Below are 16,202 nucleotides of genomic sequence, written 5' to 3'. Positions count from 1 at the left end.
GGTAGTGTTCCTCACTGTATGGCGGTAGTGTCTCTCATTGTTTGGCCGTAGTGTTCCTCACTGTATGGCCGTAGTGTTCCTCACTGTTTTTGGAAGACCTGAGGCTGTCATGGTGATGGATCGCCGCTCCCCGATGATGTCACGTGGAGCGACAATCCTCGGCACGTTGGACGGCATTTTTTTTGAGCCATTTTATTTTTAAGCCATTTTTTTGCTAGCACCGACCACGGGTATTACCACTAAGCCTTTGCTGCAAAATGCAACAAAGATTTACCGGCTATGAAGAGGGCTCATTCCATGAGCCCTCTCCATGCACCCGGCATGTGACGTACTGTTACATCACATGTCGGGATGTGTTATGATTTGATTCGGTTCAAATCAAATTTTTTCTGAAAATTAAGAGAACCAGGTTGATTCGAATTTAGGAAAATTCTCCCATCTCTAATTACAGCTAATCTATCACTACACAGTAGATGTCCTTGGGAAAAGTAGCAGAGCTCAGCCTTGTCTCAATACACTGCTGATTTTGTCATGGATATTTTCAGTTCAATAATGTGTGTAGAAAATTAAACAAGATGTTAAGAATTTTGATTTCCGGATCCTAACAGATGGGACACGTTATCCCAATTATGAAGGGCAAATGGGAGGGTAGGAGTGAGTTTATGTTATGAAAGGCTATGACAGCTAAGTGAAGCACATCTTTTCAACTGTGATAGATGTGCATCCTATACAAGCAAGCTGTTTTACGCTTGCATGTTTATGTGTTTGCAGCTGTTCTGATTATGTGAACATTTGTGATGTGCTCTATTCTTGGTATATAACTTTAGATTGCTATATTTTCAAAATGTGATCTGCAAAAATAAATATTGTATTCATATGCTTTATATACAGTACCACATCGACATTTTCTTTTCTCATTTCCAAAATTCCTGACGGCCTATATAATGGGATTCTGCTGGTTTTGTGAAAACCTGAATGCTCCATCTGGTTGGTACTAAAGGTGACGTGGTATTGTCATTTAAATAAAGTAGGGTGTTAGTCCTGGGCTTAAAACATTGGGGAACATTCACTAAGGGCTTTGCACCACTTTGCAATGCACTTTAATGGGACAGTTCACATTCTTCATGGCTAAAACTGCTTGCACAGGTATTTAAGAAGTGTGACCTGGTAAGTAAATGTGCACCATTGTCAACAGATTAGCGAAATGTGTTCTGTGTACAATAGCCTTCATATTTTTGTATATGCAGATTTTAATTCATACAAGCTGCATGACACCATAGTCCATGATAGGTTCCAAAATAGAAAATATCATCATCAAATAGCAGTGTCAGAATTTTCTTAGAAGATGGTTAAATAAAAGCACGGCTCCATAAAATCTAGAGAAGGGGAAAATTAGAAAGTTATAAGAAATACAAATGGTCCAGCTGAAGTTCAAACAGGTGTAGTTTTTTCCACAGTGATATTCCATCCATGTGCAGGTTGGATTCCAGTCTGGCCCCATGGCTTTTCTGAACCGATTGTTGAAAAAGCAGCCAGTTATGGGAACTGGGTGGTAGCTGGTAGACTTGAATCTATTGTAGAGTGAGGGAATGCTATGGTCTGCCATAGAACGCTGAGTGCATGGGATGTCAGTGTCCTGGTAAAGGCAGCAGACATCTGACTCCTGGAAGAGGACGAGGTCGCCACACATCATGGGAGTAGGAGAAGTTAAGTACAGTTTTATTATTTTGTCATTTTATGAAAGGCTGTACATATGTATTACTGGGTGAATGTGTATACAGTGGGAATCCCTTTAAATTTTTCACTCATTTATTCATTGCAGCTAATCGGTATCATTAATGTACACCATGTATCCCATCTTGACAAAAAAAATGTAGCTACTTAGGCTAATTTATTAAACAAGAAATACTGAAATATAACATGGTCATAAGTATTCAGACACTTTTCTGTTACACTTGTATTTAGCTCACATGCTGTCCATTTTCTTATGATCCTCTTTGAGTTGGCTCTACTCCCTTATTGGAGTCCAGCTGTGTTTAAATAAACTGGTTGGACTTGATTAGGAAAGACACACACCTGTCTATATATCAGCTCACAGCACAGAGTGCATGTCAGAGCACCTGAGAACCATAAGGTCTAAGGAACTGCCCAAGGAGCTCAGAGACTTGTGGCAACGCACAGATCTGACCGAGGTTACAAATGTATTTCTGCAGTACTCAAAGTTCCTAAGAGCACAGTGGGCTCCATAATCCTTACATGGAAGAAGTTTGAGATGACCACAACTCTTTCTTGACCTAACTGTCCAGCCAAACTAAGCAACTAAGAAGAACCTTGGTGAGAGAGGTAAAGAACAACCCCAAGATCACTGTATGCCAACAGAAGCCTCTCCTCAATGCAAGACTTCTAAAATCCAGGAAGTAAGAGTTCTCCTCACGGAGAGTTTTTCAATTAGGGCTGATTTACATTTGTATATAGACTTAGAGCCATTGATGCTACACCAAAGGATTCTGGGGAATTTACAAAGGTTTTCCAAGGTGGCAATTGGGAAAAAAATGCCTCCTATTGCTATCTTGAAAGGCAGCCCCCTTAACAGAAAGCATGACTTACAAGAAACCTAATAACATGATGTGAGATTAAGCCAAACCAGATGTGGGATTAAGTCAAACCAGAAGGAACAGATTCCCAACTGTAGACAGGATTGTATTGACCTGGTTGGGTTTCTTCAGTACAGCGTAGGGAACTGGTTTGGCTGAGTGAGAGGCTATTGACTAGGGTCAAAGAGTTCTCCTTATAGTGAGTTTGCCAATCAATGTAAATATGCGTAATGTACATATGTATGTATATTAACTTGAATTTTTCAGTGTAGTGTCTGATATATCTTTAAAATCCATTTATGAATGTATGAAAAAGTCGCAATTGTGGAGCAAATCATGGATAAAAAGTCTTAACTAAACTCCAGTGTGATCAGGTGTAGGAAAAACTTTAGAAGAATTTGCAGAAGTGTGAGACTTTTGTGCAACTTTTGTGTGACTGTTTAATAAAAATCGCAATACCCCCAGAGACTCAGCAGCCTGATATATCAACCTCTAAAATAAATCAAATAAGTCCAAAACCCAGAAAAAAACAAGAAAAGACATGCATAGATATCCTGACTAATGATAAATGACCCCCAATGACCCTAAGCACAAAGCTAAAATAAAAAAGCAGTGGCTTTAAAACAACTCTGTGACCATTCTTGACTGGCCCAGCCCGAGTCCCTAAACCAAACTGAGCACCTTTGGAGAGACTTGAAGATGGCTGTCCACCAACGTTCATCGTCCAGCCTGATGGAACTGGAGAGGATCTGCAAGGAAGAATGGCAGAGGATCCCCAAATCCAATTGTGAAAAAACTTTTTGCATCATTCCCAAGAAGACTCATGGCTGTACTATCTCAAAAGGTGCTTCTACTCAATACATGGTCTAAATACTTACAACCTTGTGATAATTGAGTTTTTCTTGTTTAATAGATTTACAAAAATATTTACATTTCAGTTTTTTGTTAAGATGAAGTGCAGAGTGTACATCAGGTGTTACACTTGGGTGTCATGTATTAGTTGCAGCTTACAACTTGTTTTTTGATGCCAGCTCCATAATCCCAGAGCTCAGCATCCGATTTATTATATGCAGAGTGCCTACAGGTTAATAGAAAATATTTGATATGTATCTCCCTCTGACTGTCTCTTTCTCTCTTTGACTGTTTCTGTGTCTCTCTGTCTCTGACAGTCTCTGTCTCGGACTGTCTCTGTGACCATTTCTGTCTCTGATTGTCTCTGTCTATGTTTATCTATCTCTGAATCTCTATGTTACTGACTGACTATCACTGATGGTCTCTGTCTTTGACTGTCTCTTTGCATGACTGTCTCTGTATCTAACAGTCTCTGTCTCTGATTGTCTCTTACAATGTTTGTCTGTTTCTGGTCGTTACTGTCTCTAACTGTCTTTGACTTTCTCTGTCTGTCTCTAAGTGTCTCTGAATGTTTCTGTCTCTGGCTCTCTCTGTCTGTCTCTTACTATCTCTGCCTCTGATAATGTGCAATATCCCCTTATATTGCCAAAAAAGCAGTGGTTTCAGAACAACTCTGTGACCATTCCTGACTGGCCCAACCAGAATCCTTACCTAAACTCAATTGAGCAACTCTGGAGAGACTTGAACATTACTGTCCACCAACGTTCACCATCCAACCTCAGGGAACTGGAGAATATCTGCAAAGGAAGAATGGCAGAGGATCCCCAAATCCAGATGTGAAAAACTTGTATCATTCTCAAGAAGACTCATGGCTGTACTAGCTTAAAACATGCTCTCACACAATACTGAGCAAAGGGTCTGAATACTTTTGACCATGTGATATTTTAGTTTTTCTAGTTTAATAAATTAGCAAAAATATCCACATTTCAGTTTTTTTGTCAACATGGGGTACAAAGTACATTTATGAGCAAAAAAACTTTTTTGATCTAAAAATTGGCTGCAATGAAACAAAGAGTGAATAATTTTAAGGGATCCAAATACTATCCATACCCTCTGTATTTATCATAATAATAATAATAACTCAATTTGTTGTGTTTGGAGGTAGAAGAATAATGAGTAGAACCCCTAGAAAACCCTCCCAACCATAAAGCATGGGAAATAAACTTATTTTGGGGGTGTCTTTCTGCAAAGGGGGCAGGATAACTGCACTATTTTGAAGTAAATGCATAGAAGATGGCTTGTAGCTGAGTCTTCCATCATGACATTGATCCGAAACACACAACCAGTGCAATTAAGTAGTAGCTCCTTAGGAAGAATTTCAAGGTCCTGAAGTGATCAAGTCAGTCTACAGACCTGCACCCAATCAAAAATCTACGGAGGGAGCTGAAATTCATAGTAGACAGCAGCTGAAAATCATGTGATATAAAGATGTCTTCCATCTGAATGTCTTCAAAAGAGAAAAAGATTATGTTTTAAGGAATGTCATCACAACACTTCTTTTAATTTACTTTTTTATTTGTATCTTTGATTTCAAGAATTACACACTAGCCAACATTGTTATATATTTACATGCTGCAACTTTCTGTGATAAATTCAAGAAAATATCTTTTATTCTCTACTCATTTACAATCATATGTATCATATTTTTTTACTTTTTGAAGAGCAAATTGGAATCTAGCTTTAATTAGCTTTTTTGTCTTAACAAACCATAAAAAATTGCATTAAGTACATATAAGAAAAGTAAATATTTAACCTCCAAAGTAATGAATGACGGTGATAAGTTGAAAGATTGATATGGATGTAAATTATTTCTAAAACTTCAAAAATTATGCTTGTTATTCTTATTATTTGTTACTTTCCAAGATAGGAAATCACTTGTGCATCTTTTATCTGATTACATAAATATATGGTTAAAGAATTATTGCATGTAATTCTTTGAGGCAAAGCGAAAAGCTTTGGAAAATGTATAGTTTACCGGTAATCAATAGATTAAAAGTTATTATTTGTGTATAATGCTATGATAAATAACTGCACAATTACGCAGATGCAAAAATATAAATATATACTTTATAATAATTATTTATGTTTTTATGAGACCTTATTTTCGAATATGGATAAGACTGTATAAAGTAAGGAAGCCCTCGTCATTAAAATATTTTGAATACAATTCAAGCCGAATCATAAAATTAAATGTTCGCAAGGTATATAAACAGTTGATCATTAGTATTCTTAAGACTGATGTGAATAGATGTGAACAGACCTTGGAATGGTTTCAGTTACACTGCTCACCACAGAAACAGCAAAGTTGTCTGTCTGTTATCACCTGTTCTATTTATATTCTCGTGGTCGCCTTAAAGCGTAATTTTAACCTGAGACACTGGCACGGCCACTATGTGCCCCCACAGCAAGAAAAAGTCACAGAACACCCTCCAGCAGCCACAGTGTCCCCACAGCAGTTACAAAGTCCCCATAGTCATAGAGCCCACCCAGCATCCATAGTGTCCCTTAAGTACCCACAGTGCCCCCTAGTGCTTCCACACGGCTCTTGCCCCTCCCCTGTCCTGCTGTGTAAAAAATACAAACATTTACTCACTTTTCCTTGCTCCCCCGAAGCAGCACTAGTAGTCTCCATTTTGCTGTTGTTTCCGCCCACTTTTTGCTCTGGCTCTGAAGCCAGAACACATGATGATGTCATCACATTACGTGTGCTAGCTTCAAAGCATGCAGCGGGCATACACAGGAGCAAAGAAGAAGACTGCTGGCGCTGCTTCTGGGAAGAAAGGAAATGTGAATATTGGAGTATCTGATCTTATATTGCTCTCCCAACGTGAAAAGTATAAGGGCAGCAAGCCAGAACCGGGGCCAATAACACAAGGCTGGGGTCCTGATTTGGCCTGCAGGCCTTGTATTTAACACACATGGTTTGGTTGCTACAATAGGTCAGCCTTTACAAAATTTTAAAAATTGATAAAAAGGGGACCATGATTTTATAAGTTGCACTTTATATTAACAATTTCCTGCAATTTTTCTTCTGAAAAATGGCAGAAAATTATACCACTTGCAATCTGGTATGGTTCATTATCTACCAAAATAGATAAAATATATGATTTATTATTTATAATATGTAGTGTAAATTGGGACTGTTGGATCATGTGAAAGAGAAAAGGGTTTCCCTAATATCCATAACAAAATATTGAAAGTCAAAGCTTTGCTAAAGAACATTAAAAAAAATCAAGACTGTAATTTAAGAAACACGATTTAACAAATTACTAAATGTTTTGTTATATTAATAATTCTTATTCTAATTAAAAAAGTGTTTGTAATAACATATTTAGAGCTTATTCTTTAATTTAATATTGGATTATATTGTAACTCTCTCTAAACAATGAGCTTCTCTCTTCCCAATGAGCTTAAAGATTTTGCTTAAAGGTAGTATGATATAGAAGAGGAAATTATACTTACCTCTCTTCTCCCTTAGGTTTCTGAAAGTAGCTGCAATTGCTGCCAGTTTCTATTGGTAAATAGACTGCAATAATGATGTTTTGCCAATCCCATGTGACCACTGAAGGCTATCACTGGCCAAGTAGTGGGTAGTTGGAGCCAGTGATAGACTGCAATTGTCACATACCGTTGACATGATGTTATCGTTTACCAACAGAGATTGGCTTTGACGGCAGCCACCTGTAGAGACTTGAGTCTAAGGTATATTTTATAACATCTGTGCTATTGGATTCATATTTTTCCGACCCTTTTAAGAGCCAACTTTGGTGGTTTAATAACACAACTTTTTTTCAATCTAAGTACATTAGAAATTAGAAATTTTTTAAGAAAAGTTAGTTTGATGTGGATCAAAATGTGAAGGTTTTTTTTTCTTTGCCTTTCAGTAAAATTGGTGCAATTTCAATTTAATGTGTGAATTCCTTCTAATATTTAAGATTTTTCTCTGTAACCTTTGTTGTGAAAATGGTAATGGTCTTAAAAGTTTGAAAAATATTTTACATCCATACGATAGCTTAACTGGGAATTTTGAAGCTTAAATGTATACCTATAAATGGGCTAAAATACCATAAACCTTCATGCAAACACGACATGAAAATTGTCAATAGATAAAAGGTTGTGAGCTTAAAAGTTTTACAGAATGAAAACAACCTGTTTCATAAAGGAGTTGCCTTTTTGTATTTAATTTTATGCTATAATCTTCAGGGGGGAGGGGCCAAAAATAAAGAATTTATACTTTCCTTTCTCCAAGCCCTCCAGTCCAGCTCAGCACCACGTCACTGCCAGCTACTGTTGTTATGTACAGGTTTAGAGGTGATGTCACATAGAAAGCATTCATCCACTACAATCCAATGTAGAGGCTTTAGCAGGTACACAATATCACCACTGATCCTCTGTGTAACAACAGAGGGTACAGGGCAGTGTCATACTGGTCTGAAGAACCAGAGAGGTAAGTACTACTGCTTTAATATCTCTAGACCCTTCTGGAGCCCTTTGGACTTCATTCACAGTTGATGGAAGTAGCTCCGCAAGAGCTTTAGAGATGAATAGAGCAGCAGGGAGTGTAGACTTGCACCATGTTAGCCAAATAAAACAAGATTGAAGAAATCAGGCAATTAATTTTTTGGGCTAAATGAGTATATTGGATAGTGAGCTTTCAAGCCGCAAGGGGCATGTGTGGGGCATGCTCTATTTATCTGGAGGTACAGTATACTACTGGAACCACCATATCCCATCTCCTGTGACTGGTTGTGACTGGTCAACCCCTTCAATACTTATAAGAAATAGACTTATAAATAATTGGTGTGTGATACAAGTTACTGTTTTTTGCATATATTAAAAACATGAAGCATGACAAAAATGGAAACTAGTGACAAAATGATAACAGCATGCTAACATTACAAATATTACAATGCCTTATATAATATTAAAAGGCAATGATAAAATTTGGTCTAACATGTTTATAGAAATGTAATATAGATCCTTATAAGTATTTTATTGAAAAGAGAAAACACAAGGTCTATGAATTTAAATATTTTTGTATTTTCCTTCAATTGTTTTATTTTCTCTTTTTCCAATACAGAAATAAAGCTGTATGTTAAAAACGCTTTTAGGCTCACATGCTTGTAACTACTGACATACACTTGGTACAAATGATGGAACTGTTAGGATATAGACCAGCTAACATTCCACTATGACAGTGGATGCATTGGAGGTTAAAAAATAACCTCTAACTTTATAACAAAAGCAAAACATTTTAAAAAGGAAATATTTTATGTAAACCAAAGGTGAAAACAAAAAGTGATTACCAGATTAATGAAAGCACATTCAGTATTTACAATTTAGCTAGAACACTTCGACTGTGCTACAGTATATTTTTTCCTTGCCAGAAAGTACAAATAAGAAGTTAAAAATGTTTTAAGAAATCTTTGATAATATTTACAAATGTTCAGCATAAATGGATGCGCACATTGTATGACCTATATACACATAGCAAAATGTAATGCATCACTACAAGTACAGTGTATCTTTTTATATTGAATGCTTTTACCTAGTTTCTAAAAATCTTCATATTTTTGCTTCTCTTGGTAGTTTAAGAAGTTTAATGTATTGTTCATTTCACTGGTTCTCAGCATTGTTATAAAAATAGGAAACAAACAAGCAATGAGTAGACTATTCTAATGAATGAGATCATGGAATTCCTATAATCCTAAGATATATCTTATTTGTTTTTAATTAGAATGGAGAATGCCCAATTTACATGACATGTTTAATATATTTCTTTTTTATCCCTATATCACAAACCAAAAGTTTTCCTGTATTTTTTATCCATATAAAATTATTGTTTATTAGCTTATTCCTGTGATCACCCACCACTCTAATATATACACACTTATATATGTATATTATTTACCTAGCTACATTTCACATACCGCATTAGTAATTGAGATGCAGCATAGAATTTTATGCCCTTCTGGAGCTGTATGCAAATCAATTATGATAGTTTTATGGGCTTTGTGTAATATGTAATGATCAATTTGTTGCTATGTAGTTTGTGCTTTTATTCATAAATTAAATAAATGTTCTATATATATATATCTTTAATGTTAAAAAATGTTCTATCATTTTATAGCTTCTTTACATACATTTATATCTTTATATATAGTTAAGAATGTGAAAGGATATAACTATAGACATTGTAAAATAATTTAATCATAAATACCCTGCATTTTTTATTAAATAGAAACATTCTTCATGAAATCACAGACACGGGATGAGTGGGTTTTTTCGGTCAGGAAATGCATACTATCATACTTGCTAGCAGTCATTTACAATTAGTATTTACAGTTACACATCTCAAAGGTTTCTTTAAAGCTGTACCATAAAATAAGTCAATAGTTAAACTACACTTTTGGAAAGGTCCTCAGCACATTGCCCTGCAACATGTTGCAAACCTGCTAACACCACCAAATGGTAACTTAGGCTCTGCTCGGACTTACTACAATGCTAAACACCTTATTTGCTGGATTGTCAGGTTGCACAACATCTGTGTTAGCAATTTTATTGACAATGAGTTATTCAATGCGTGTTGTTTTGCCTGAATGCTTCGGGAAACAGTGACGTTTCCTTGATAATATGGCTGTGTCTATGTGTTAGAATTTTGATTGATCCAGCTTCAAGTTTAAAGCACATAGTGGCCCTAAACAAAACGTTTTCTATTTGCAATGGAGATCCTAGTCTTCTAGATGGATATTACCAACCAAAAAAATAAAAGACAGATATAAACAGAAGTATTTTTAAGGCCTGCTATAGATTTGTGCATCACTAAGAATGCTTCTTTGTGGTATGACGATATTGTATTACAGAATAATTTTAATATAATGCTGTATGGAAATGTACTTTTTGCCCCAGGGATCAATAGAATATACGTCAGTCTTCCTGAGGAATAGAGGATGGGGTACTGGAGTGGCCTCTGACTGAAGGTGTGGTGTACTTCTGCAACAAAATACCTGATGTTTGAGGACAACTCAAAACCTTTAGTCAGCGCTATGATCCATGATCTGGCATTAGGCCATGGACCACTGGTTGGAGAACACTGTATGGAAACATCACACAGTGGTAGTGGTACAAAAACTACAGAAAAAGACTCTCAGTGACCCCTAAATACTCAATTTTCATGATGACTTCATTTGTTTAAAGGGGTTTTCCAACAAATTTAGTGATGAGACCCCACAGATCACGAAAATGAGGGGTCCGATGGGGTCCCAAATACTTCAGTTGGATCCCTCGCCGCTCCAAGAGAGTAATGGAGCAGATGGCCGCTCATGACCATTCTGCCTTCATACATCTCAATGGAACCGACGGAAATTGCCAAGCGCCGAACTTCAATTTGTGGGAAAACCAGACAATGCATTTCTTAAATTCAGCATTTTATGTCTGAGATCATACATATTAATGTAAATCAATATAAAATCCATTTGAAAAAAATAAGGAGACTTCTTAAATTCTCTTTTGGGACTCTTTTAGCAAACTGATAAACTATTCAGTGAATTGATGAATTGGTAAGTGGAAGACTACTCCCCTTAAGTACGTTTAATGGCACCCAATTAGACATCAATAAATACTGTATATTGTATATGTGATATGTGTGAAACATTTTATCTATATCTATAAATCTATTGTAGATAGAAATATAAATAGATTGATGAAAATATAATAGATAACTATGATAAAACAAAACTATGTCACATACATTATATTATAAACACATGGATCCAATATTGCATTTCTATGAAAAAGAAATTGCTACAGAAGATTATGAAAGTAGTTTTTTTTTTCAAATAAATGCATGAATTAATACATAAATTAATATATTAAGTAAATAATCTTTCTTTTCGCACTTTAACAATAGATTTCACTCAACACAAAATATACAAATGTGTCTTTTTTACATAGCAGAAAAATATAGCATGCCTTAGTATTTCTTTTGACGTTTAATAAAACTACTGTATTTATGGAAGTGGTCGAAATGAAACTAGAAGAATGTATAAAGGTGATGCTCAATCATGATGCTCTTGAATAATAAACTTGTTACAAAATGTACCCTATGCACAGAGCCCTGCAATAATTCTAGCATGCAATATGTAAGGAGCTGATACAGCCCCTTATCTTAATACAGCAGGCAAAGCTGATAAATGTGGCACTTGGTAAGGAAACAGATTAACTACAACATGTACATTCTATTCATGAGTTTACATTCTGTCTTTTTCCTACGGCAATTCTAAGTTCACATTCTAGTGTACAGTGAATGCATGCAGTCCATGAACAATATGATTCTCAAGCATTACGATACAAGTCAATATTCCATGTTTAATAAAGAAATTGACAATAAGCTGTTTAACTTTGAATAAGCTTTAAAATACCACGACCAAAAGCTATAATTCCAACATGCAGAGCATGAGCTTCATAATTCTGTGAAAAATAGTTTGACTAGGTAGGAAATCATTTTGATAAGGTCATAATATTATACTATGTAAGTTCATTGGAACTGTTTATAATCATATTTCTGCTACCATTTGATTTACCATCTAGGACTTTATTTAAACTTTACTATATGCCGCAGTAAAAAGTCTGTAACTGAAAAGATTTCGCTTTTCAAACTGTTCTCTATGCCAATGCTCAGATTTAGATTTAGATATACGACATTCATTTGACATATAGCCATAGCTAATACATTTGAATAGGTATTTAGGATTTTTTTTACACCTTGTTCTCTGCTTAGTCCACATTCTCACGACCGTATAAGGGACTTATTTACGGCCACAAGCTTGCAGCCGTGCATAGAAAGCACACGTGTGGCATGTCCTATCTGTCCCCGTGTTACGGGCCCCGCGCAATGGATCGCTATTGAGAGGGTTACCCCTCCTCCTCTCCATCATGGCTGATGGAGCATGTAGACTTACTCTTGGAATATCTGCCAGAAACATCTTGGTACTAAATTTATGAACTTGATGACCTCAAGTGTATGCTGTACAGTTACTTATGTTTTGCCTTGACTTCTAATGATATTCCCTGTATGTTAAAGTATTGATGGATCTATTATACAGAAGTGGGACACATATATAGACTGGAATATTTAACAGCAGTCTTAATTTCCTCTGTACTGCATGCCAGATATTAAGTATAGTATATCTGGAGGTGTGCTCTGCCGCCAAAATGAAATGTGGTCTCTGCTGGTTTTTCACCTCAATGGAAAGCCAACTAAATTGCCAAAAATGGGGCTTTTCACATCCATGTTAACTTTCCTTCAAAATGTATGGTAAATTTACTAAGGAAAATTCTTAAAATATGGACCTAACATGCACCACAATTTTGTATTGATTAATTGTGTTCAAAGGTTATTGTCTTTTTCCCCATATTCTTCTTATAGACATTAGCAAAATAGACATTAATTATGACTCTAAGGCTTCATCAATTTTGTGGGGACCACTACATTTTTCTGAAGACCTAAGATCTAAGTATTGTTTGCATAATAACCTCTTCCACATCAATTAAGACCATTGTGGTAAGTCATTAGCTCAAGATGAGCTTCAAAAGGGTTCCAGATGAATCTTTGGGGTCTATTTTTGTGTCAGTAGACAGGCCCCTCAGGACAATCCCCCAGTATGCTGGTGGCTTATTTTTACACTGTCTGATTGTCTTTAAGCAGAGTGTACTCAAACATCAAGTGATAAAAGTTATACTTGGCTTTTGGAAATCCAACAATTGCCCTTAAAGTGTGTATAGTGACCTACCATTTTAAACAATATTCAAATATAATTTTATATGGCTTTATGTGAATATAAGGAACTAATAATTCCAAAAATAATTACAATCTCCCAAAACAAAATAATTTTAATCACACCAATTATTGGTATATGCAGCATATTGACATTAAACATATTTCCTATACAATTTCCATCATCCAGTGATTTTTGGTATATAGTGCATGATATAAGGTTGATGAATAGTAGAATGTTTACACAAAAAGTCAAATAAATAGGTTTGTACATTTTGGTCACTGGTATTGTAAAGCGAATCAATGAGAGGCACAACATTTTTTCAAGTTTATGAGTGTAGAAACACAAAATAATCAATAATTGAAGTAAAATACTGTCTAAAACAAATGAATGTGCAATTTTGCAGGTATAGATATGACGATTTTCTGGAGAGAACATTGACATTGACAATAGAAGATTAGTCAATTTTTTTTTAATTCATTTTCACCATTAGCCGCATAGGTCCTTCAACTCCTTAATGTGCCAACAAGTGTGTTTGCATGTTGTTCTATTGATGTTTTTCTCCATTGGTTTTGTCCTTCAGAACTTTTTTTTTCTTTTTTTGTGTGATAAATGCTGGTAAAAAACAGCAATGTCAAACACTTGTTCATATGGAAAGTATATCTGAAGCAAAAGAATATGTGACTTGCTATATAATTATATCATCTTTCTTCTTAAAGAGATAATAAAAAGTTGCTTAGGTAGCTCTTATATTTTGATAAATTATTTCCTTTTTGTTGAAAATGGACAACATTATTTCACACCATCTAAACATTGTTTTAATATTTTGTTATTTTCGTTTCTGTGCCACAATGATTGTAATTGTAAATTAAATATCACATTATGTATAACGGTTTTCTAAGGGCCAGTTCATATGGATTAAATTTCATGTCTTCTTACTCCATTAAATATCTAGACATGGAGACATAGAAAACAGAAACTCAACTTTGTTGAGTAATGAAATACATGTGTCTTTAGGCATTAATAAATGCAAATCTCATTGAAAAAGTGACAATTGGATTTCCCTTTAATGGTTTCCACTCATTACTACATGTATTAACATGAATTATTTCATTCCATCAAAAGCATGTATCCAATATCCATATGACAGCAGGGAAGCAGCTATAGATGGTTCAGAGGCAGCTGTAAACCAGTCCCGGTGCCTGAGGGACTCCAGAGGCCCCTCTAAAGTATAAAAAATACACCAGAAACAGATGAACATAGTGTAATAGTGCCCTGTACATTTTTGCATTGGAGCCCATAAACTTCAGTATCTGTATTAGGATTATCTTCCCTCGCCAAAAAATACAAAAAAAAAGATGTTTATTTAGTTGCATCTCTATTTTCAAGATTATGTTGAAGAGTATTACATTAGATTCTTCATGATCTCCATGAAATCAGGGTAATAAGGGTATAATCACTTTTCAGTTTTAGTAATCATTTTCCATGTGATCCACAATTCTTATATGTTCAGGTAAAAAAAAAAATCTTCAAAAGCATCATTCAAACCATGCAATGTAGGGATAAGTCTGGATAAGTGTAAAAATGACCAATTGCCTTAAGATGTCATTTCAATGCACTTGCGTGTACACCAGGAACAGGCTTATGATGTATTGGAAATAACCCTAACATTCAAAAAATGAAGAAAAAAAGAAATGAAAGCGAAGGGGAGGGCGTTTTCATAGTTCCAATGAGTCTTAAATGGATCTGTACAACATACAGTAAAATGGTGAGTGCCAGCAACTAAGGTGTTAAAATAGCTTGTGTCCTGAATGTTATTTTCTAAGCCCCACTTCTGGTTTCCACATTCAGTTCTTGTCTACTGTATGGCTTTTTTAGTTCACATAATACAGCCAGTAGACTACATTGAAGAATGAAAATACCACTGGAAAGATCATGCGTGACCATCTGTCTATAGCATTTACATCAGTCAAGTCAGGTATGGTTATTTTTAACTGAGATGCGCGCCTTCGTAGTCTGCTTTTTTTTTGAACATGTCGTTCTAAGGCATTCCGTCCAAAGCTGTGTCGTGGTAAACCAGCTTTTCGATACTGGATACTGGAGGTATCATAAGCCAACATAGTGCTTCTTGGATCACCAAGCCCCATTACAGCTTCCGATGCTGCCATCTCATTTTTAATTTCAAGTGTGCTTAGTAAAATGTTTTCATGTGGATCCATCTGTAAATGAGGAGAAAGATAGATTAAATCCAAAGTCTTGTCAATGTGGTTTGGTCTTCACAGTAAATATATTCATTTCTGTAGGGTATATTGAAAATGGTGAACTTCAGAAAAAATGAGGTCGGCACTTTTTGATTCACCGGAAATCTTGAATCCTTTATTCATTCATGGTAACACAGAAAGTTACAGGTATTAACACAAAGGTCAGAAATGCGTGAGATGATGCTTTTTTCTGCACCTATGTGATAATACCTGTAACTTTCTGTGTTACCATGAATGAATAAAGGATTCAAAATTTCCGGTGAATCAAAAAGTGCCAAACTCATTTGTTCTGATTTTTCTGTTTCTGTTTGCTTGGGAGAAGAGAAGTACTCTGAGAGGATCGTGCACCTGGAGTTTTGAGCAGGTTAGTTTGGTGTGTATTCACACACAATAGTGACTATAGTGAAAATGGTGTTTAATGAAATAATGAGATAGTTTAAATAAAGAAGTTACTGAGAAAAAGTACTGAGAAAATTACAGTGAAAAAAACTTATAAAACTGAAAGTCATACTTTTAATAAAGTCCACCATGTTTGAATTTTAAGACCGTTTGTATCAGAACATAATTAAAAAAAATCTGTTTTATCATGTTCCTCCTCTGGGACATACAACCCATTAAACAGGAGGATCATGTTTGTCCTTCATGCATATATTTCTTCT

General features: G+C 35.4%; 1 protein-coding gene across 1 annotated transcript in view; it reads right to left on the bottom strand.

The window, feature by feature from the left end:
* Window positions 1-5,000: 5,000 nt before the first annotated feature.
* Window positions 5,001-16,202, bottom strand: part of GABRB2 (gamma-aminobutyric acid type A receptor subunit beta2) — a 233,196-nt gene continuing 221,994 nt past the window's right edge. Inside the window, exon 9 of the mRNA XM_072145899.1 lies at window positions 5,001-15,501. Within this exon, the coding sequence (XP_072002000.1) occupies window positions 15,157-15,501 (345 nt within the window). The 3' untranslated portion in view covers window positions 5,001-15,156. The remainder of the gene's footprint in view (window positions 15,502-16,202) is intronic.

The sequence above is a fragment of the Engystomops pustulosus genome, chromosome 4 (assembly GCF_040894005.1).
Source record: "Engystomops pustulosus chromosome 4, aEngPut4.maternal, whole genome shotgun sequence".
NCBI classification, from domain to species: domain Eukaryota; kingdom Metazoa; phylum Chordata; class Amphibia; order Anura; family Leptodactylidae; genus Engystomops; species Engystomops pustulosus.
Note: the sequence above shows the minus strand (reverse complement) of the source record. Positions and strands in the feature narration are given on the sequence as shown.